This window comes from Eschscholzia californica, unplaced genomic scaffold (assembly GCF_041429995.1).
Source record: "Eschscholzia californica isolate CP2 unplaced genomic scaffold, dmEscCali1.0.p SCAF_1, whole genome shotgun sequence".
In the NCBI taxonomy this organism is placed as follows: Eukaryota; Viridiplantae; Streptophyta; class Magnoliopsida; order Ranunculales; family Papaveraceae; genus Eschscholzia; species Eschscholzia californica.
The window spans coordinates 6,543,738-6,568,779 of record NW_028238198.1 but is presented as its reverse complement, the minus strand read 5'-3'; the positions used below and the strand labels follow the sequence as shown (position 1 = coordinate 6,568,779).

Below are 25,042 nucleotides of genomic sequence, written 5' to 3'. Positions count from 1 at the left end.
CTTGCTTGGCACTCTTGCCCTATCTCGACCTCGTATTCGGCCCTACGGCCTATATGCTCGTACGTGCTCCTAGCACTCGTCACGTCATATGCATGCTCAACAATATGCACGTGACACCGGGTAGATGCAGAGTGAGAAAGTTCCATGCAGTAACTTTTATAGGCATTCTGTTTAATAGGCGCAGATTTATCTATGTGAAAATGCTTATTAATTTTAACTAACAAGAGGGCAAATTACATTGGCACTGCCACGGGCAGCAAGAATGCATGTGTTGTATAATTGATAATTGTGCCTCAATTAGATCCATATGCTTATATTTGCCATTTCTTATTGTAATAAACTAACCTTAGATTTTCAAACGGATCTATTAGTTGACTCTTAAATTTAGATGAACAAGTATAAAAATAATTCTTAAGACTAATACACATTCTAGTAGTTAATTAATTACTAACCACCCTTGAGGCGAAATTATACGTGACAACAATAAACTAATCTAGGGTTGAGGAATAGAAAATTACTAGATCTAGGGTTTGATCCTTTATCCTTGAGAGAATATAAAAGATTTGTTAATTAATAGACATAACAGTAATGAATCTTGGTTGGTATATACTTTGTGGAACGGGTGGAAGATGAGAAATAACCTGATGTTCAACTCCAAGAGTTTGGATCTACAACGATGTTGGTGGCTTATTAAGAATGAGGTAAATCTATCTTCTCCACCAGTTATTTCTGGTTCGTCTAACTCTTCAGTGCAGATCCAGCAGTGGCTACCCCCTCATCTGTCGTTGATTAAAATCAATGCGGACGGGTCTTTCAAAGAATCAGAGGCATCAGTAGCTGCCTTAAGTCGAAACCATTACGGCGATACAATAGGGTTTTATCGAGAAGGTTTCCGGCGCTTTCGCCGCTCCATAATGAAGTAAAGGAATTCTCGCTAGGGTCAGATTTGGCATAAACCCTAGGACATGACGTATTTATTCTGGAAAGCGACTCATCTTCAGCAGTTGGGTTTCTATTCAACGATAACTAGTGTGTTCCATGGCGTTTATCCAACTTGGTTTCGACCATGCGTGGGCGGCTACGATCTCGGTGTATGGACATCATCTACACACCAAGAACTTGTAATACGGAGGCTCATAATCAGCGCATGTCGCTTTAACCCTTCAAGATTGATCTTTTTAGATTTAGTCATTTCAGTTAACTGTCGGTTTAGTTTGTCTTTGATCTTTCGCTTGTGGTTTACTTTTCTTCTACTCAAAGACAGATTATTTTGATTATTTTTGAAAAATTATTTTTGCTCAAAAAAAAAACAATAAACTAATCAAATTATGTTTTTTAGATTTTAATTGAATGGAGATTTGAAGATATACCGATAATTGAGTTTAGACATTTGTTTTAGTCTTTTAATTAACTGAAAAATCTCACTTTCAAACAATCTCCGCTAGAATGATGGTGTTTCAATCAAAATCGGTCGATCTAACATTTTTTTTTTTTGTTGAATAGATAAAATGATATTAAACAACAAGAATTCTATTACAGTACATATTTGAAATAAAATAAGGGATATTCTTCTATGTCTGCGTTTTATTCCTCTTCCTTGCCCACTTTGCCAATCTGTCTGCAACTTGATTAAATTTCCTGTTCACATAAGAAAACTTAACAGATTCCAACCTGGGAATGATTTCCTTTATTTTTTGTATGTTCTTTTTGGTTTGTCATTGTATTTCATTTCTATTTTTTTGCAAAATATTGGATCATTTCTCATAAAATTCAAATAGTTCTTTTGATTTCTAAATTTGATTTGAAAACTTATAAAGAAAGTTTTTCTTCTTTTTTAAGGGTTATTTCTGTTGGGAGATTTTATAGGCAACGCCTAAAGTTGTTATAGGCAATGTAATTTGCAAGCTTGACTTGGTCAATTTATTATGGCCAAATTTGGTTAAAGACAATGATCAAAGTTGTCTTCTTCTTCTTTCTTCGGTGTAAGAATTACATTATTAAACATTGAAGAGTCCAAGTCAAATGAGATAAATAGCCCAAAGAAACAATAGACGTGATTTCTCAAGTTAATCTAATGGAGTAGTGGTACAAACTTTCCATTTTTCTAAATGTATAAACAGATCCCAAAACATCAAAACCCTAATACCAATTCCTAGATTCCAAAATTTTCCAACTCAATCAATTCACATAAAAACATAAGATCCTAAAATATCAAAAACTTACCCTGGATGTCCATTACGAACGTCAATGAACCAATGAATACAGAAATTAGAATGAAATTCTAATGAAGAAGAAGATGGAGAAGGAAGGAAGAAGAGAGAAAGAAAGAAAAAAAAATTAGTCAAGGTCGCCGATCGTCTCCCTCCGACAGTCGGTGACCCGTTAGGTCGAACATTGGTTGAGGCATTGCCTCTTAAGCACCCATTGCCTTTAACCAAACTAGAGATTGTCTTTAACCAAACTAGAGATTGCCTTTAGCGAGATTGCCTATAACAACTTTAGGCATTGCCTATAAAATCTCTCATTTCTGTTTAGTCTCCAAGTTGTGACCAATTGGCAGATTTGGTCTTCAATTGTGTCTGGAAGTCCGAATTGTCACCTAATCTCATCACGCCTTCTAATTCTACCTTTATGACACTTTTGTAATTATGTATTTTGTTTAACTCATCGCCACTTCATCCTTCTCTTTCCTCCATTCACCTTCTTCAACCTAAAAAGTTCGTCGGGAGAAAGCCACCATCCGACGACTTTCTATTGCCGACTTTCATCCTTTTTTTTATTTTTTTTAACGCACTTCTTCCACCACCTCCACCACCATATTCCCCCTTTCTTTCTTTCGTTCTTTCTTTCTCTCTTTCTTTCGTCTTCTCTCCCTCCAACCCTCCTTCTGTTTCGACAAAGGGGAAAATCCTTCGTCAGAACAGAGAGAGGATTATAGGAAGGGAGAGATAAAGAGGGAGGAAGAGGTTGAAAGAGAAGATAATGAGATAAAGAAGGTGGTGGAAGAATGAGCTTAAAATAATGAAGGTCGCCGATAGAAAGTCGTTGGCCAATGACCTTTTGCTTGCGAGCTTGATAGGTTCAAGAAGGTGGTGTGATGGAAAGAGAAGGATAAAGTGGAGGTGAGTTGGGCGTAAATAAATTAGTTACAAAAATGCCATGAAGGTAGAATTGAAAGACATCATGACAAATTTTAAGGATCAAAATAGAATTAAGATCTTTTTGTAATATGCACTCCAGAGTCATTACATGATGTTAATACATCATGAATACATTACTTCATGAACTGTATAAACTCATTATCTACCCTCTCAAAGACATCTTGGGTCCTACGAGTTATATAAAGACTCTTAAGACAACTTAGTTATATAAAGACTCTTAAGACAACTTATGACGCATGAGAGTCCATTTATTTATATCTCTACTTTATTTATAACAACGCTTAAATTTTAATAAATTATAGATTTTCATTTAAACGGGAAACGAATTAGGACCTTCGGTATGTAGAGCGGGAGTCTAACAACTACACCGTAACACCAATACCGTTATAAGTATATTCACATATCATATTTTTGTAATAATTAACTCAACAGCATTTGTCAACATATTAACGACTTGTTTTTGTTGGTTGAATATTGAGGACCATATATATTACATTTTATCACAATAACATTCCCTTTCAACAAAAAAAAAACAATAACGTTCCTATTACATATAAGACTTGCCTCTCTCTCTTTGAACCTAAACCATGTCTGTTTTTGCCTCGTTTTAGTACCTTATATTGTGATTTTCTTATAGAAGTACCTTATTATGTTTGTTACATCGAACCTAAAAGTAATTATGAACTTAAATGTTATATTATTGGTAATTAGACTTCCTTGTCTTCTCTCTACTCTTTCATTTTTATCAAGACGACAAGATCATCTGTTACATAAAAGTTTTCAACTCATTGAACAAGAATTATATACGAAATTCTTACTACAATGCATAATGGTGCCTATTGCGGACCACTATCTCTATTACAATGTTGTTAACAATTTGGGTGAGCCCAAAAATAACCAAGTACGCCCACTAATGGTGCATTAATGTAAGTTGTGGGCTCTGATTCTTGAAAAAATGGTCTTGAATCCGGAAATGCATCTGAAAGATTAGGCCCACCAACAACGGCGCCAACTAGCAAATTTGGATTTGGATTTGGGCTAAGAAAGTAGCGGGACCCTGCTTTACATCCAATCCGCGCTGGGTGGGCCTGAACCGATGGAAGAGAACTGCCACGATGGTGAATGTGTAATGGGTACCTCGGACCATACCCGACCATGTACGACATCTTCATTGGATTATCCCCAAGAATGTAATCAACCTGCAACCAAAAAAGAAATAAATAAGTCAGATATTCTGGGCCCAACTTAATGTCCTATAGAGGATTAGGTGACAATAAAACTTCTGGGCCCAACTTAAAAGTTTGAATATTCTGATATATTTAACTACAAGTAAATCTGACCGTTAAAACTAAGATTAGATTAACATGATGGTTCTAATACGGATTGACCAGATTCGTTACCTGACGTTTAGCCAATCGTCTTAACTGAGTAGCAGAGACTGACGTCTGTCCACATGGCACAACCTTATTGGCGTGGCTTAGATAATTAGAGTAAGCTAGAAGTAGGAAAGATAACGACGTTACATGCTGCATGTTACTTGATCCAGCTTTGAATATTAGTCCACCTTTTTCAATGTCACACACAAAAAGAAGAAAAAGTTAGAGACGATTATGTCGTACAACCGGTGGAAAGTTAATAAATATACAACTTTATTGACAGCCATTAGATCCAAAAACTTGTACCAGGAGAATATTGAACTTGTGATTGAGATAATCCAGGCACTAGTGAACATATAAAGCTATCAGCATTTTGTTGGAAAGATTTGAAATATGGTGACTTTCCCATTAAGACTTCCTATAATCAAAGAAACAACCATTATTTAGAATCACAATATGTATAGTTGGCTTTAATAACAAGTACATTATTCATCTGTCTCAGACGATTGAAAAAATGAGAAACCCCCAAAAAGAGAGAGCTCGAATAAAAGCGAAAACCGATCCAAGTCTAAATAGTAGAGTCTAAAAGATACATTTCGCTTCTTCACTGTTAGGCCAAATATGTTAAGATATACGAATATAATGTGAAATGAGACGGAGAATCTAGGCCAAAATGGCAGCTTAGTGGTTTCCCATGAGGTGGTAGAATAGAATAATAAGGGAATTTTGTCATGTATACACAGAGATAGAATAATATAGTAGTTTATGTGTTTTTATGTAATTTAGTTGAATTTTAAAGTAAGATGTTGGATTTTAAATACGGAGCACCGAATCAGTACTTAATGTCAGTACGGAATACCTTTACAGAAAAAAGATTGAACTGTCATCACATGGTGAGTAAGATTAAAGTTTGACTTAAATGTCCATTTCTGATTGGACAGAATAAACAGCTCAGCAAAATATGTGAAGTGTAGTTTGACACGGTGTACACCATGTGGTTACCATTCCCAGAATGTTAAAAAGCTAGAGAGAGAAAATATGGGCTCAAAAAGCCCAATGGTGATCCAGTTGTCACATCTCATTCACCCCTTCTCTCTCTCTAGATATCTCTATCTTCTGCATATTCTCACAGGGGCCACATGCTTTAGGTTCAGACCAGGACCCACTTCAAGATGCGGCCCCAAGAAAAAGACGGACCGGTAAAGTCAAAGGTTCTATTTCTCTCAACTTATGGGCAATAATAATCACTTGTCAGGTTCTATGGTTTCTGATTCTTCTAACTCTTAATTGAATGGGTGATAGATAGAGAGGAAAATTCTAAAGCCCAAAATTGGGCCCAAAATACTAAACAAAACCCAACCCGGAATAATATCTAAAAAAAAACCCAAAAGATGAAAAGACATTACTAACCTCTTAAAACATTAGCCTTACCTCTTGTGTCCCTCCTCCATTTCCTGCCTATTTCTATCTCTCTCTCCATTTCCCCAAAAAAGCATTAATTACCCTCTCTTACCCACATGACTTGAGTCAGCCAGAAGTGACACTTAAAAGCAAATATTTTCTCTCTCTTCTGCACCACCTCCTCTTCTCTCACTCAAACACTCAAACGCTCCTTCTTCTCCATTTTTTTTTCTCTCTCTCTCTCTCTCTAACGTTTCAAAGCATCCAGTGAAAAGCTCTAGGTTCGTCTCCATTTTCTCTCTCTCTCTCTCTAACGTTTGAAAACATCCACTTTCTCTCTCTCTTAATCCTTCAAAGGCATCTTAATCTTCTCATTTTCTGTTCAAAATCGTTTCAACAAATCTGCTTCTTCTCTCTCTTCTTCGAGCATCAACAGACCCTTATTTTCCGTTGGAAAGAGTTTCACCCACATGTTCGTCAGAGTTTAACACACAGGTACGTCTCTGTTCTTCCTCTAAATCTTCTTCCTCTCTCTGTTGTTGGTCAAGTTTTAGGGTTGTTTGAACATTTTGGGTTGTTTTAAAAAAATTAGGGTTTTGTCTTTCAGATTTAGTACTTTGATCTTGATTTTTGGGGTTTAACTTGCTCTTAAGTTGTTGTTCTTCGTGATTGTTGTCGACATTTTGGTTTGTGATAAAATATTTATGAATTTTGTTTGTGATTTCGGAAGCATGCATCTTCACAGAAGGTAATTTTGGGGTTTATGGGTCTTCATCAAGTTTCTAGATTAGGTTTATTGTAACATTTTGAGTTGTGATCAGAAAATTAAGTTTCTGTGGAGACATTTAGTACTTTGTTTTCGATTTTTGGGTGTTTGTGTTTGTTGATGAAATGAATAGTTTGTTTTAAAATTCTCATTTTCTGTTTTCGACTTTATGTTCTTCGTTAATGTTGACGACATTTTGGTTTATGATTTAAAATTTTTGGATTTTGTTTTTGAGATTCTGAATCATGCATCTTTACAGTAGCTAATTTTGGGGTTTATGGTTCTTCGTCAAGTTTTTAGGTTTGGTTTGTTGATGAAATTACGGGTTTGTTTTAACATTTTGGGTTGTGTTAAAAAATTAGGGTTATGTTGAGACATTTAGTACTTTGTTTATGATTTTTGGGGGTTTTACTTCATTATTACTTTGTTTATGTTTTACCATTTGGGGGTTTGTGTTTGTAAGTCCAGTTTTTGTTCTCTGGAATGTTGATGAAATGAATGGTTTGTTTTAACATTTTGGATTGTGTTCCAGAAATTAGGGTTACGTTAAGACATTTAGTACTTTGCTTATAATTTTTGGGGGTTTTACTTGATTATTACAGTGATGTTATTAGTCAATGTTGCAGACATTTTGGTTTATGTTATACATTTAGTGGTTTTTACTGAGTAAAAATTGATATGTTGTTGACATTTTGGATTGTGTAGAAACATTTTGGTTTTGCTATCAACATTTTGAGGTCTCTTACAAACATATCATTTTGTGAAGAACATTTAAAAAGATGGTGAAAACAACAACAATGAAAAAAGAAGAAGCAGCAACAACAAAACAACAGCCTGTACAAAGAGCTAGCCCTAGAAAGAGGGCTAGTGAAGAGACAACAACTGCAGGGCCTAGTAAAAAAGGCAAAAAAATATTAAAGGTGACTAAATCACAGACCAAGGTAAGATATTCTCTAAACATTTCAAACTATGTTTAAGCATTTTACATAATTTCAAAATATTTTGGAGTATGTTTCATGAATGTTCCTGCATTAATGTATGTGTTTTGGCATTTTGAAGAATGTTTAGGACTGCATATGAAATGACATAAGATGTTTCTCAAACATTTTGCATAATGTTCGGCATTGTATGTAATTTTCAAACATTTTGCATAACGTTTAGGAATGCATACGAAATGATATAAGGTTCTGTGAAAAAAGTTAAAATTTGTGGAAAACAGTGGCATCAGATTTTTGAAAATGTTATCTCATTATTGATTGTGATCTAGCATTTCATATAATGTTTTCGCATTATTGGCAGTGTCCTGGCATTTTGGAAAATGTGGCTTGCATTATTCCTAGGGTTCTGTGTATAGTTATGGAAACTAGTGGCATCAGTTTTTTTTTTTTGTACACAATTTGCAAAATGATCTCGCATTATTGGCAGTGTTCTAGCATTTTAAATAATATTTAGGGGTGCAAGGTATTAACAACAATTATTCCTCAAACAATTCGAATAATGTTAAAGCATTATTGATAATGTTAGAACATTTTCAAGAATGTTTAGGAATTGTAGAAATTGTTCCTCAAGCATTATGTATAATGTAGCATGCAAGTTACCTAATCTTCATCCATTTCAGAATATATTTGTACATTAGTGGTGGTGGTATGACATTTTACAGATTGTTTGCATAAGTCTTACAGTGTTTGTTAGTAATATATAGAAATACTAACATATGTATTACTGTGTTTTTGAAGCATCGGGCGGTGTCATCAATATTGAAGGAAAACACAAGATTGTGGAGATTAAACCTGAATTGAAAGTGTGGTTGATATTTTGTGCTTTGGGGAAAGAAGTTCTAAGCAATAGTGAAGTTGTTTTTGAGAAACGGTGTTATGTTCACATTCGTAAACCCGCAACGACTTCAATTTTGCTTAGAGGACAAACAAAAAATGATTGTAAATTATTTTGTATGGTATTGTACTGTTTTTGTTTTTTTTTATGAAAGAGTACTGTTTTTGTTTGCTGTAGGATCTTGATGTTGAAAGAATATGGAGTACATTTGTTTAATATATTATTTTTGTTCTTCAAAATATATGAGATGCATAGACAATAAATAGTTTGTCTGAGGAAGTAAACAAAATGTGAAGACACAACCAAAGATGTATAGACATGTTAGAGAATGTCGACAAAATGCTGGCCATGTTGCTAACCTTATATGATTCAAACTCTATATAAATATCATTTTTGTTTAAGAAAATATATGAAGCCACAATCGATAATGTTCTAACATTATTATGAATGTAATCTACAGTGTTGCCTTTGTTTTGGATGAAAAAGAAATCTACAAAAGAATAGTTAACCAAGTAAGTATCCATTCTTTCAACATCTTTCGGAATGTGTAAAGAAATAAACAAAATGTAAAGACACAACCAAAGATATATAGACATTTTGAGGAATGTTGATAACATTATATGATTAAGAGAAATAAATATCATTTTTGTTTAAGAAAATATATGAAGGCACAATCCATTCATTCAACATTTTTCAGAATGTCTACTTGCAAACACCGGCAAGAGCATGTAAGAGTACCAAGATTGACGGAATGACGTGGAGTGGAATAAACTTAAAAAATAAGTGGGCCTGCCTCGACGTAACTCACGTCTCGGCAACTTTGAATTTCCCATCCTTAACATCATTAATGGAGGGGCAAAGAAATGTATTCCATCCAATAGCGGCGTCTCCGTGCTTTGTCATCTTGTTCATAATCTTCTGTCGAATGGCATCCAAGAGTGTTGTTACAACATATAGATGAATGTCACAACATTATACGGAATGCTTAGTTTGTTTGGGTAGTGGCCAGACAATTTAACAAATGTTAAGGCAAATTCGGAAATGTTACACAACGACGGAGTATGCCCGTTTCAAAATCAAAAGTTCTCTCATCAGCGGAGAAGTGTAGGTATTTTAAATTGAATTCTGCTTTGCAATTTAACAAATGTTTTGACACTGCTTAAAATGCTTAGAAAACATTAGACTGATCTGAACATCTTTAATACAAAATTGTGCTGAACATTTTTCAAAATGTTCACACATCCTTTAAATTGTTAACACAAATTGTAAAGTGTTTTTAACAAAACGAGAACCAGTTGCTACTGTTAACATAACTGTACGGAATAGTGTTAACACATCCCGTAAAATGTTTAGACAAACTGTAAAATGTTGCTTACAAAACGAGAAGTGGTTGCTAATATTAACAAATCTGTACGGAACAACAATGAAAACACCATGAAAATACCCTAAAATCAAGAACAACCTCACCAATGGAGCTTCAAATAAGTAGATCTACAAATCTATATATTTAGCTCTCTACAAAATTATGAAAACACCATGAAAACAGATTTGATGTTTTTTTAACCTCCATTAAAGAAGATGATGATTGAAGATAAAAGATGATGAAGGTTGCTCAAACGAAGAAGATGATGAAGGTCGCTCAAACGAAAAAGATGATGACTGGAGATGATGATTGAAGATGATGATTGAAGATGATGAAGATAATGACTGAAGATGATTGAAAATAAAGAAAGATAATGAATGTTCTTGAAGAGGGTTTAGGTTTATGTAGAGACAGAAATCTGGAAAAAATTTAGAGAGAGAAAGAGATAATGAAGAGGGTTGAAGATGATGAAGTTGATGGTTGAAAACGATGAAGTTGATGCTTGAAGATGATGAAGCTGGAAATGTAGAGAGAGGGAAAGCTGGAAAAAAAATTAGAGAGAGAGAGAGAGAGATAGAGAGATTTGGTTTTTAAAGAGTGAGAGGGTGTTGATTTAGGTTACATATATATAAGAGGGCAAAAGAGGGAATATGAAAATAAATAAAGTCTTAGAGATACGAGTTGGGTCCGGATTGAGCATAGGGATGCGTATTTGGGTTTGATTTGAGATATTAGTTGATTATTGGGTTTTGGGTGGGTTAATAATCCCGGTTGGGTTTTTTTTGTATTTGGGCCCAAATTTTGGGTCTTTCATCAAAATTTTCTGATAGATATAGGGCCGTTAGATTGAAATGGACCCACTTCTGAAATAAGAACGTTGATGAGGGTAATTGTGTCATTTTCAAAGGACCCACTTTAAAACGGTAGTTTAACGGTCAAATAATAAGGGAGAAAAACACAAAAAGACAACCTAAGGAATGCTAGAGGACTAGCTCAAAAGTGTACCTTGATGGTTAGCATAGATAATCTATTTTATTTTCTTCAAAAGACTATTTATTATCAGGTTATTTCCACCCAAACTTTTTGGACAAAATTTCGTTGTCAATTGTACTTCAACCGACGTAGAAGAAGGCGAAAAAAAAAGGGTCAAATCGGGTAGGATGGGCGCAATCCCCTCTTACACCCCGTTAATGGGTTGGGACATAAACCTCGAATTTCGGCTGACTTCCACCCTCTTTTCTAGTATTTCATTGATATTGTTTGTCTTAATGGATAGAAAATAAGGACTATGTTTTGATCATTTAACGTACAAAAACACCTTAAAATTAAGCAGTAAGAGGGAAAAATAGAAAAAGAAACAGGGTGGAAACAATATTTTTCTTATATTAGTTGAAATATTTTGGGTTGTACTTCTAACTATACGGAAAAATTTACTAGTATAAAAGTTATGGCGGATTACCTTGGAAATGAGGACGTTAATACCAGCATGCTTGTTGTCCCAACCGAATTCATTAATACTTTCTGAAGCACCCAATACTTGCTCGTTTCTCACTATATACTCTCTATATTCCCGCCTTCTTGACGCCTTATGTAACCAAACCGCCCCCCAAAGCAGTTCATCCTGCTCAAAATACATTTTTTTTAATATTTCAACCCCAGTTCACAGATATCAAGCAATAGTCAATATTATCACACATTTCAACATAAAAAAAGTGATAGAATAATCAATTTCACTCTAGACTAAATTAAATTATCCCAAAACCAATCCAAAATAGTGAGTCAGATTTCAGATCTGATTCGCTGAAATGTCTTATAATTTACCTGGTACCCACTAACGTCGCAATAAAATGGACAAACTGCGTATCTTAAACTACCACTATATGCACCTCTGTGTTTATCAGCAAACTCAAACACCTAAAAAACCACACGAGATATTAGAAATTGAATTTCTCATGAGATATTTAAAACTTGGAGGGAATGATTTAGTGTAATTGTGACGTACAGAAATAGCTCTGGCAAGTAGTAAACGAGAGTATTTAGGATCACGTTTACGAAATACGATTGAAGCAGCAGCTAAAGCAGCGGCTGTTTCACCAGCCACGTCAGATCCAGGATGGGACCCATCAATTTTATAAACGGCTCTAGATGTATCCATATCTTCAGGTCGTTCCCAACAATTATGATCTGAAAAAGCATTGCCTACTTGAACATAAACGGTACCTTTAACTGCCGTTACTTTTAACAGATAATCTGTTACCCATTTAACGGCTTTAATGGCGTTTTTTAGTTCAGGTCCCATATTTTTACCAAAATCAATTATACTCCATGAAAGTAACGTCGCTGTAAAAGCCATTGGGAAACCGAATTTAACGTTATCACCAGCATCGTAATAACCTCCCGTTAAATCTACCTGTGAAAAATTTAAACGCCGTTAGTTGAGTTCAGTTAGTTTAGGGGGGTAATTTTTTAGTGTAATGGTGATGGATGATGAAATCTTACACCAGCGGCTGATCCATCGTTGAGTGCTGAATCTCGACGCCATTTTAGTCGTTGATCTGGTGGAAGTTTACCTGACCGTTGACCTTCAAAGAAGAGAATACTTTTTCTTAAAGCATCACCGTAGTTGTGGCTGGTGGCGTATGACGGACGATGGTGAATTGTGAGTAGGAAGAAAATGAGGAGGAATTTTAGAGAGAGAAATGACGCCGGAGAAGAAGAGAGGAGGAGTGGGTTTGGCGCCATTTCTAGAGAGAGAAAGTGGGAAAGTGAGGAAGAAGGTTGAGAGAGAGAGAGAGAGGATGGTTTAGTGAAGTCTATATATAGTGGCAGAGTGAGAGTGAGACTAGACGATTGTTGGCTTTGGATTCTCAATAATAAACTGTGAGACGAATGGGCGTGACACGTGGCTTACAGTGATTGGTGGACTCGGTCTTCTATGTAAAATCAGAATAGGACTTGCTTTACTAGCTGGTTTAGTTCGCATAATGGATCTACTGATATAAGGGGTTAGTTTTTGGGTTGTGATTATTTTTGGCTGAGCCTAATAGGGCTTGAGACAAGTAATGTAGTGAGTAATTAAACAAGAGAGACCGTGAATATACAATACGACCACATGAGGGTATAATTCGTATTCAGTGAGTGCAGATAGCCCTAAGATCTCAATTTTTAAAATTAATTCTGAGAGGCGTGATCTTAGTCAATTTAAAAAAAAATTAGCAATTATAATTTCAATTATTTGATAAATATAATCTCAACTTTTAGAGATAAATTTAGGAGATGTAGTCTTACCCATTACAAATGATGGTTTATTCTAAAAAAGACATCATCTTTGGTCTTCCCTTATTATATAACAATGGTTCATAACATCGATAAACAATTAGTTTTGGTAGTTGTGAATTTCAGACTAACTTCAAACCACACATGTGTCATTTTAACTGGCAATTCTACCTAATAATAGTCTCACATGGGAGAAGGGCGATGTAGCAACCAAAAATTTAATATCAGCTGAAAAAAAGGCACACGTGTTTCGTGTCAACCAAAAAAAAAAAACTGGACGCCACACGTGAAGGGACATGTAAAAATAGTATCACATGGGAGAATGGCGAACTAACAACCAATAATATAATGTCTAAGTCCTTTCTACGTATTGCCAAATTGGTTTTTGCAATCAAGAATATAATGTTTAAATTTAAATATCTTGTGAAGGACATTTTTGTCAGAAGTTACGCATGTGGTTGATATGTGAACCACTTAAATGATATTTAACGGAAAATTGAGAATGAGGGTCAACGACATACATATTTTCATTTTGGTATTGTAGTCTTATTATCACTAAATAGCCGAGAATGATGTCTTAATAACCCTAAAAAAGTATGGAAGGTAAAGTACTCGCCGTGATGGTAATAAAATCAAAATGTCATTCTTGTATGAAGTTTCAAAGATGCCTTCTGCGAGTGTTGAAGACACCACTTTCCCTTAATCCCTTATGCATTCTTCTAAAATTTGCCTTGGAGGGAGACAACTCCAACCTTATAAACGGCCCCTTTAAAACTTTTCTTACCATGTTATCAATCTTTTATTATGTTTGTCCTAGTGTATCAACTTAACTTAGTATCATGATAAATTAACCCAAATCTATTCCTTTAAATTAACAAATTGAAACTCATCAATTTCTTATGCATCAAATTTTAGTCTATATAGACCCCAACTCGAGTTAAGGTGGTCCGACCGGGTTGAGGTTCATGTGAGGGGGATAAGGCACTTTATGGGGTGGGACATGGGATGAAGTGATAAAGCATTTACTACTTTTTTGTGTGGGACCGAGCACCGCTTTCACCGATTCACACTTGGCACATGTGTGTCGGTTTAGGACCCACCGCTCGAGATCTCTCTTCTCCTTTAATATCATTCTTGGTTGTTGTTGCTACACAACAAACAAACATTCCCAACTTTCGAAAAATAGGCCATGGAATTGGTGAAATCCCTAGAAAGCCCCTATCTAAACTTATGATGATATTTCTCTTCCCCAGCATAAAATGATAGTGATGATTATTAGGTTGTAGAAAAATTAGTCATTTGTTATCTTTTATCATTGTTTACTTTCATCTTCTCACTAGATTGAAATGCCTCTTCATCGTATGTTCTTCTTTTCATTATATCATCATCTTCATTTTATTTTTTATTACATTTGTTTCTCTTCCGCCCAAGGTATACATATAGAGGTTCATAAAATTCTTTTGTTTCGAAAAAAAAGCAATCAAATTGAATTTTGAGCGATAGAAGGAAGCAATACAATGTCAACTTTTACCTTTGCATAAGTTAAAGGATATATTTTCTTCTTCATTTTAAAAGTATATTCTGGTTGCATAAACACTTGTATCACTTTTTAATTTTGAGAAACAATATATAGCTTTTTTTTTTGTTGAAAGGACAATATATAGGTTAATCAAGTAAATTTGTGTACCTTGTCAAGAGAACATTCTCTGCCGGTAACGTGTGAACTATGAAATTGTGATGCACGGTCTTACGTGCTACATCTTAGGTTTCCTTTTTCTTTTATTTTAATTATGGAGTTCATACTAAAGTGTCTTAGACATGATTTGCCAACTTATAAATGTCTAACTTTTATTAAGAACCGAAGCACTAAAAGGTCTAGAGTTTAATATCTCTCTTTTGTGCACTTGGAGTCTTGGACCATCTTTTGTGCACTTGGAGTCTTGGACCAGCAGTAGTCCATTCACTTTGAAAACCCAGAGGTCAAAATTGATACTCAGTCTGGAGTGAGAACTTTATCTTTGAAATGTGTCAAAGATAATTTACAAATGGTTTGTTTATATACTCACAATTCAAAAGCACTCTTTTAATTTACAGCATTGAGTCTATTCAACGGACTTTCTGGTGGGGAAAACCCAAAACTTTCCATACTATCAACTGGAATTCTATTTGCAAACCTCGCAAATATGGTGGTCTCGGGCTTCGTCTTCCTCAACTCGACAATCAAGCTTTCCTTCACAAACTGAACTGGCGTATTATCAGCAACCCGAAGGCTATTTGGGTCCAAGTGCTGAAAGGGAAGTATTTTCATAAATCCCAGAAACCTAAGCCCCCCAAGAATCATTATTCGTGGCCGTGGAAATCTATATCGAAATACTATGATCAAAGTGAGAGTCTGATTTTTTGGAATATTAACAAAGGAGAACTAATCAATATTTGGACTGACTACTGGATACCTAACCATCCTCCACCTATTCTTAATGATAGAGGTTGTAACTATGACCGGGTTTCTCAACTTATCACGAACGGTACGTGGAATTTAAATGAAATAAATAAGTACTTTACTAATGAGATTTGCAGGGCGATACTTAGCATCAACCTTAATCCTAATGATGAAGATAAAGCAATCTGGACATTGACTAAATCAGGTAACTTCTCTCTTAAATCCATATACAATTTTTTACGCACCAATACTATCTATAATACGCAGGACCAGATGGACTGGTTTTTCATATGGAATATGAATACTATTCCTAGGATCAAACTATTCCTATGGAAGTGCTGTACGAATAGCTTACCAGTAAAATCAAGGATCGGCAAATTCATCGGTAATAATTACTCCTGTGAGAACTGTAATGAGGAGGAAACCATAAATCATGTTATGTTGCATTGCCCGTTTGCGAAAGCAACTTGGTTTCATTACCAAGTTAGAACTGATCACATTAGTACCACTATTCAATGCATACACCAATGGAAATCCCTTGACGAAGAAACTATTAATTTGTATGCTAAAATTCTTTGGTTTCTATGGAAAGCCAGATGTGAAAACTGTTTTTCGACGATTAAACAAAATCCAATGCAAATGATAGAAAGGATAAACAAAACCACTACTACCCCTCTCAGAACTGAGAGTTGCACTACCACGAAGGGTAAAAAACAAACGGTTATACAAACATGGAGACCTCCATCGACACCTTATATTAAAATCAATGTAGATGCCTCTTTTGTTAACTTACATGAACAGGCAGGAATCGGTTACATTATGCGAGATGCAGAAGCCAACTTTATACTGGCGGTAGCAGATAGTGTACGAGGGCAAAATGCTGAAGAATGTGAAAGTTTAGCGGTATTATATGGTCTACTTAGCGCGAGGCAAATGCAACTATCTTATGTGCATTTAGAAAGTGATAATAAAGCAATAATCCAAGCTCTCAATGGCGAGGAAGGATGTATTCAATGGCAATCTCAAAGTATCATCCGGCAGATCAAAGACATCAAGGAAAACTTTTCAGGAATTATATTCTCTCATGTGTCTAGGAATAACAATAATTATGCAGATGCGTTAGCCAAATGGGGGCGAGCTCACGGGTGTAAGAAACTTTGGAATGATGTTGTGTCTTTTTTTTCGGATTTCTAGTTGTTATGTAATAGACGCTTGGTTTTAATGGTATTTTCCTTCATAAAAAAAAACTACACTTACACTCTTCATCAAAAAAAAAACTACACTTACACTCACTTTTTATATACTCTCACTTATGCATGACTTCTTAAGTTGCTTGATCTTGTGAGAATCAAATGAGAGGACTACGTAGCTATTTATACTAGTCATAGGATGTCTTTAGATTATACAAGACACTTTCTAGAAACTTTCCTAAAAAGTCGTAGAAACATTATTCTAAAATTAGTTTTCTAGAGTAGACTAAAAAAAGAACTATCTGGACACATTCCATCCCAGAGGAAAAATTCTCCACAGAGAAATTTCTTAGAATATGAAGGAGAGTTTGATGGTGAAAGACAACTACCTGACAATATGAACATATTCCATCCTTATGATGTACCTAAACCAATTAATATATGAATTGTCTACAATACTCGAGTGATCCTGTTGTTAAAATGTCTCTCTTTGCGAATAAACTTCTTTCATGCAGAACAATAAAAGATTTTACGTATCATAAAGTGGTGGAAAAAAATGGAATAACACAGCCCGACCTATTGACTAAGACAAATAGAGTCAATGGGCACCCGATGGACATAACTGTAAGAACCCGACCAACACATTAAAAAAGAGGATCTCGTCTTCTCGATCCGTCACGTACATACATGTGTTACACACGTATATTATTTCTAGAAATCATCTTGACCGCCAGATCTCTTATTTACGATCCATCTTATATAATTTCGTTGTCATTGATATTCGTTCAATCTTTAACCGCATTTACCAACTTTTTTGTTGTGACTTAATCCTTCAATCATCTTCAAAACACATCCACAATATGAGAGTTGCAAGAAGACGAGTACGAAGAATCAACAAGTATTTTTTCTCTCTGCTCCAACTTGCGGGGGGGGGGGGGGGGGGCGGGGGGGGGGTAATAGGATACGTGATATAAGACGGATCGTAAATAAGAAATCTAGCGGTCGAGATGAGTTCTACAAATAATATACGTGTGTAACACATGTATGTACGTGACAGATCGAAAAGACGAGATCCGACGAGCAAGAAGAATTCAGAATATATTTGAAGATATGTGAATATATTTGAAGATATGTGAAGATATGTAATATTGAGTATAATATATTCAGAATATCTCTTGTAACTATCTAATGGTAATATCTTTAAATAGGAGAGGGTTCTAGGAATCAAACTGGATGTAGGTCTTGAGTATCCGACCGAACCACGTTAAATTATCGTGTTATTACTTTTTGTCCGTATCTCTGATTATTATATAATTGTGAATTTAACATATAGAACCAATTTATGGAAATTTCAGTATTGTTCCAACTTGAAGCACATCTCGAGAACGAAACTTCAAGTTTTCTTGCCCATTAGATCAGAGTGATATAACCAGATCTGAGCAGGATTTGACTCCCCATTGTTAAGACTAGGATCTTGGCTCATTAATATAGTAATCAATTATTTATATTGTATTTACTTAGAAAATAAAGTCATAATGAAACCTAAATCTGTATAATTCAATTGAATTAGATACTACTAAAACAAGAAGTAATTAGCATAACCTCATTTCTTAAAAATCAGGTTAAGTCGAAAACAGAAAAAAAAATTTCAGATTTGTGGAGGAATCAGAATTGGGCCCAAAAGGCTAGTAAATAAGAGATATAAGACGGATCGTAAATAGGATACGTATATAAGACGGATCGTAAATAAGTGATCTAGCGGTCGAGATGAGTTCTAGAAATAATATACGTGTGTAACACATGTATGTACGCGACGGATCGAAAAGACGAGATCTGACGATCAAGAAGAATTCATAATATATTTGAAGATATGTGAAGATATTTGAAGATATGTGAAGATATGTAATATTTAGTATAATATATTCAGAATATCTCTTGTAACTATCTAATGGTAATATCTTTAAATAGGAGAGGGTTCTAGGAATCAAACTGGATGTAGGTCTTGAGTATCCGACCGAACCACGTTAAATTATCGTGTTATTACATTTTGTCCATATCTCTGATTATTATATAATCGTGAATTTAACATATAGAACCCGTTTATGGTAATTTCAGTATTGTTCCAACTTGAAGCACATCTCGAGAACGAAACTTCAAGTTTTCTTGCCCATTAGTTCCATTAGATCAGAGTAATATAACCAGATCTGAGCAGGATTTGACTCCCCATTGTTAAGACTAGGATCTTGACTCATTAATATAGTAATAAATTATTTATATTGTATTTACTTAGAAAATAAAGTCATAATGAAACGTAAATCTGTATAATTCAATTGAATTAGATACTACTAAAACAAGAAGTAATTAGCATAACCTCATTTCTTAAAAGCAGGTTAAGTCGAAAACAGAGAAAAAAATTTCAGATTTGTGGAGGAATCAAAATTGGGCCCCAAAGGCTAGTAGTACCTTAGCCTGCAAGAGCAGGACTTTCAGGTAACTCAGTAGGACAATTTTGTTTTTCAAAGATGGATGATACCATAATTCAGGATTTCATAGGTATTTTTTTGGGTATTTTATCGTTTTCAATGATAATTCAGGATTTTATAGGTATTCTTCTTGCGTATTTTATCGTTTTCAATTTGTTTTCATTGACTTTCGTAATGTTTTTGCAAATTTTTTACATAACCCATATATTTGGGAGTAATTCGAATGCCAACTCTTCGTTTGAGTAAGTTAATTTACATAGCAATTTATATATCAAAACTGTTGTATTATTTTGAGCTTGTCATGTCGTTTATAAGTTGATTGAATTGGTAGCTAAGTTTTCTAAGTCATTGCATATAAACAAAACATGGATAGTTGCAAGGGTAAAACTAGGTTGAAGAATTTTTAATTATCTCTTGTATCTATTGATCATCTCAATGATAAGTACTGTCCCGAAAATCATGGTCTGAATGCCGACTTAGAATGCCCTCAAGTAGAAAATGAGCATGCTACGTCTGTCCCTGGGCCATTTTTGGGCCGTGTAGCATTGATGTGCCACTCCCATAGGCCTAAATGAAAAAAATGAGCATGTCATGTCAGTATTCGGACAATGTAAAATCGTTTCGACAAATGTTCCACAACTAAATGTAAATTAAAAAAAAAGGGTAGATATCATACTACAACATGTTTGAGTCAACCCTAAATCCTTAAAAACTAATGACTTAAATTGCCCTCTCTCCAATATTTTTGAGCACTAATTTTAGGGTTTTGTTATTGGTGCAGCATAATTCATCAGTTATTCTTTCAGATGAAGATTTCAGCTAATAGTTCATCAATTATACTTCTACTACTACTTCCATTCTTCCTCTTCTTTATTTCATTTGTAACTTCAACCAAATCTTCAACTTATCATGAAGATTTTCAATCATGTCTTAACACTTATAGTAATCCTTCAACCACTATTCCATTTTACACCCGAAAAAATAATTCTTATACATCAATCTTAGAGTTTCCAGCACACAATCTAAGATTCTTGTCACATAAATATCATACAAACAAACCCCAATTTATAGTTACACCCATGCATGAATCTGAAGTCCCACCAATTGTTATATGTTGTCAATATCTTGACCTACAAATTAAAGTTAGAAGTGGTGGTCATGACTATGAAGGTCTTTCTTATACATCAGACAATGTTCCGTTTATCGTTATCGATTTATTCAATATTAGATCGATCGATATTGACGTGGAAAATCGTACTGCGTGGGTTCAGTCTGGTGCAACCCTCGGCGAGCTTTATCATAAAGTTGCAAGAAAAAGTCCAGTTCTAGGGTTTCCTGGTGGAGTTTGTCCTACTGTTGGTGTTGGTGGGTTTCTTGGTGGAGGTGGGTATGGTAATATGTTAAGAAAATATGGGATTGCAGCTGATAATGTCATTGATGCTCGAATCGTCGACTTTACGGGCAGAATACTAGACAGAGAAACAATGGGTGAAGATTTGTTTTGGGCTATTAGAGGAGGTAGTGCTGGTGGAAGCTTTGGTGTTATCCTTTCATGGAAGATTAGATTGGTTCCTGTTCCATCTACTGTGACTGTTTTCACAGTTGACAAAACCCTAGAACAGAATGCAACTGAACTTGTTTATAAATGGCAAGAAGTTGGACATGAATTTCCAAATGAACTCTTGATTAGAATCATGGTGAAGCTTGTAAATGACAGTAAAAATGGAGATAGAAAAACAGTTCAAACTTCATTCAATTCATTGTTTCTTGGAAATGCAAAAGAACTTGTTACTTTGATGGGAAATAGATTTCCTGAATTAGGGTTACAAGAGAAAGATTGTATAGAACTTAGTTGGGTTAGATCAGTACTATATTTTGATGGATTACCTTTTACTGGTCCAAATGATGAAGAAATACTACTAAATAGAACTCAAGGAAAGAGTAGATATAAGGCTAAATCTGATTATGTACAAAAACCCATTTCAAGGGTTGGATTCGAAGGGTTGTGGAAAAGATTGTTACAAGTAGAAGATCCTCATTTGGTATTACTTCCTTATGGTGGAAAAATGAATGAGATTTCAGAATCTGAAATTCCTTTCCCACATAGAAAGGGAAATATATTCAAGATTCAATACTTGGTTTATTGGAACGACGAAGGAATTGAAGAAGCCGAAAAGCATATTAATTGGATGAGAAAACTATATAATTATATGACACCTTATGTTTCAAAGTCTCCCAGAGCTGCATATATCAACTATAGAGATCTTGATTTAGGTCAAAGCAAGAATGGCACATCAAGTTACTCACAAGCTAGGGCATGGGGAAGTAGTTATTTCAAGTCTAACTTTGAAAGATTAGTACAACTGAAAAACAGATTTGATCCTGATAATTTCTTCAGAAATGAGCAGAGTATTCCAACTAATATTGCTTCTCCTTGGGGGAGAAAGTGAGAGAAAGGAGAGGGTGTTTCGACGCAAATAAACGAATTGAATTATATGTTTTCTGTCATCCCTAATTAAGATTATATATAATGCACCATTGAAATTGATATATTAATATAGTATTAATATTATATGTTGTTTTTTTCTCCAATACTTGTATGGGGCATAACCTAACGAAGACCTGTTGTTCCTCTGGTTATCAATCGATAAGTCGATTCTCTCTGTCTTGGCTTGTTTTAGACAGAGTTTTCTTTCTCTAACTTATAGAGAGATAGACTATAAGCGAATAATGATTTATCAGTATTCCTTCTTTCGGATTAACCGAATTAGATGTTAATGTAGTCGAGGCGAGAATAAGTTCTCTTTCCTTAAGACATTTTACACCCCCGTAACAGTACCAAACGTTAGGAGGTATGCCATCGGGATACAACGACTTTCCTTTCAGAATTTTAAGATGGTAGTTCTATATTCTGAAAGCGGACGAACCTTCGTAAGTATTATGAGCTCTTGGACTAATGCGGATGATCTTCTAGACGCCTTAAGTATTCCGACACACAGAACACTAATGGTTAGAAGAGAAGAGAAGAAGAAAACGAATTACTTCCCAATAAGTATTCCGACATACAGAACACTAATTGTTAGAAGATAAGAGAAGATGAGAATGAATTTCTTCCCAATAAGTATTCCGACATACAGAACACTAATTGTTAGAAGAAAAGAGAAGAAGAGAATGAATTTGTTGTGAAGAATAAAGTGGGTTTGGATGGTTTTATAGGAATCGAATGGGTGCATTTGCCTTTTGGGATCAAAAGACATATCTCTTCAATTCACGGACTAAAACTGAATTTAAGAGTCGGTTGCATTATGGGACGTCAGATTTCACTTGAAAACACGGAGTGAACGCCATCCGTTAGATGGAGAGTGCGCGTGCCCGAGAGATTCCCAACAGAGGAGAAATCTGACCGTTAGATGATGATCTGGTGGGATCCCGCACTTAGCCTTACACGGGATTAACGCCCAACGTTGGATCTTGTAGATCCAATGCTCCTGGAGTTGTCCCAACGCAATCCCGAGAGATTTTGCGCGCGCCCGTTAGATGCGCTCGGGTAGAACGCCAGCCGTCCAGATTTGGACATGCGTGTTTTGCTCAAACGGTCCCAAATCTGACTTGTCCTCTTTGACGATTTAGTCCCTATTTCAACCGATCTTCGTCCAAACTTTAAACTTGAATTTCTCATTCATTCATCCGGAATCGGATTCGAGTGATTCTTTGCTCTAAATTGAAGAGCTCGACGAGACGAACACAATGACACATTTTGTTTCTGAATTTGACGAGTCGGTTCGAGCCAAAATCGGCTCCGTTTCCAACAAGACCAAGTGGAATAATCTTGGGGATGGGAGGCCTCAAATTGTTGTTACCAAATAGTTGGTTTGCCATGTTGTTGAGCTTAGAAAATTATGTTAGTAGGCTTTGAGGTGCTTACAACTAGATTTTTAGATTTAATGTTAAATTGGATTTCATAATCACTCTGTAATAGCTTTAAGTTCCCTTTCTTTAGTTCATTTTCTCTGTTTTTGATTTCTTTGATGTTCCAGTGCAACCACCGTGAGTGCGCGCCTCATAGCTCAAGTCCTCTGCAACCCTCCCTTTTAATCAACGATGATATTAGCAATTTCCAAAAATAAAGATTCTCCATCAACCGGAACGTTGTTCCGTAAATAATAATTGGTTCATAGCTGGGTTACAGTTGATCCAAGTAGGTCTTGATTTAGGTCAAATCAAGAATGACACATCAAGTTACTAACAAGCTGGGCTTGGGGAAGTAGTTGTTTCAAGAATTCAAGTCCAACTTTGAAAGATTAGTACAAGTGAAAAATAGATTTGATCCTGATAATTTCTTTAGGAATGAACAGAGTATTCCAACTACTAATAGTAAAGTGAGAGAAAGGAGAGGGTTGTAGAGAGTTTTTTCGATGCATTGGATTAAATATTTATTATCATCCCTAATTAAGATTATATATGATGTTTTGGTTTCTCTAATGATCAAGTTCAACCACCTTGGTTGCCTGCCTGTAAAGCTTTATGAATTTGTTGAAGGGAATTTGTATTATTCAATCTTCTCAATTCAATAATGTCAATTACAAAGATGTCTCATCTCTTTATATACAACTTTCTTGATAGAAACTTAGAGAGAGAAACACTGAAATTAGGTGAATTAGTTATAACTAACTAAATGTAGTTAGTTACTAATTCACACAAGTTATCTGCACATGTGGTGGGAGTGCTCCTAGAGAAATACTGGTTCCGAATTAATTGACCCAAGAGTGCCTATAAACTTGGTAGTTAATTCAGTTATCTTCATCTCCAACTAGCTGTGATGTTGCTGATGACACTACTCTCTTACAACCCCCCTCAAACGAATGATTCACCACATGAAGAACTATGAGTTTGCTTTCAATAAAGTCAAATTGGGAGAAGAGAATACCCTTGGTAAAAATGTTCGCAAGATTGGCTTCAGAAGGCACAAACCGAATCTCCAATGTAGAACTTAACACCAAATCTCCGATGAAATGAAAATCTATTTTAATGTGCTTAGTTATAGCATGGGACACAAGGTTAGATGTTAGATACTTAGCACCCATGTTATCACAAGAGAGAACCATAGGAACCTGAACTGAAATGTGCAACTCTTCAAGTAAATAGGAAATCCAAAGGAGTTCTGATGTAGCAAGAGAGAGCCCTATACTCAGTTTTTGTAGATGATCTGGAGGCAGTTGGATGCTTCTTGGAGGACCATGACACCAAGGTAGAACCCAGAAATACCCCTAACTGGGAGATCGCCCAGGACAAGCTAGCTAGGAGGCATACTCTCTGTTTCGCCCCCGACACCGAGAGATTAACCCTGGAATCATTAAAAGAATGAGGGGGGTATGTGTAAGCTACGTCTCTGTCTCACGCCCTAAACTGGGGAGACAAGAAAGTGCCTACAGCTTACCGACTCAATCCCGGAATCTCATTAAAAGATCCCAGTCGGTTACAAATCTTAAGTGTTTAAGTACGCTTGGGCTTCAAGAGTCTAAGAGGAGAAAGTATCCCCCCAAAGATCTATCACTTCGGAAAGATATCTACGAAGTATCCTTGAACTTAGGAACTTCTATTTATCCAAGATCAGAGATAGACTCTAAGGGAAACCCTAGATACGCATAAGAGGAAACTTCTCTAAACGGTTTGACGGCCAACGCCTCACCAGAGCCACTAATCAAAGTAGGCTTAACATCGCCTCTACAAAGAACACCCTGACTGTCTTGAGC

At 35.4% G+C, this 25,042-nt stretch overlaps 1 protein-coding gene, 1 long non-coding RNA gene and 1 pseudogene across 2 annotated transcripts; 2 read left to right on the top strand and 1 right to left on the bottom strand.

Moving 5' to 3' along the window:
• Positions 1–3,837: 3,837 nt before the first annotated feature.
• LOC147563649 (endoglucanase 8-like) lies at positions 3,838–12,781 on the bottom strand. The gene is made up of 7 exons (XM_086639320.1): positions 12,400–12,781; positions 11,903–12,310; positions 11,722–11,814; positions 11,360–11,521; positions 4,844–4,955; positions 4,562–4,725; positions 3,838–4,360 (listed from the first exon to the last, which is right to left on the bottom strand). The coding sequence occupies exons 1-7, from the start codon at positions 12,640–12,642 to the stop codon at positions 4,031–4,033; spliced, it is 1,512 nt and encodes a 503-aa protein (XP_086495446.1). The 5' UTR covers positions 12,643–12,781; the 3' UTR covers positions 3,838–4,030.
• On the top strand, positions 6,110–8,776 carry LOC147563650 (uncharacterized). Its single transcript, XR_015224955.1, has 3 exons — positions 6,110–6,433; positions 7,471–7,645; positions 8,441–8,776. It is a non-coding gene; the product is annotated as an uncharacterized LOC147563650 (long non-coding RNA).
• A 7,314-nt stretch (positions 12,782–20,095) lies between the features above and the next one.
• LOC147563648 (tetrahydroberberine oxidase pseudogene) lies at positions 20,096–21,739 on the top strand (annotated as a pseudogene).
• The last annotated feature ends 3,303 nt before the right edge of the window (positions 21,740–25,042 follow it).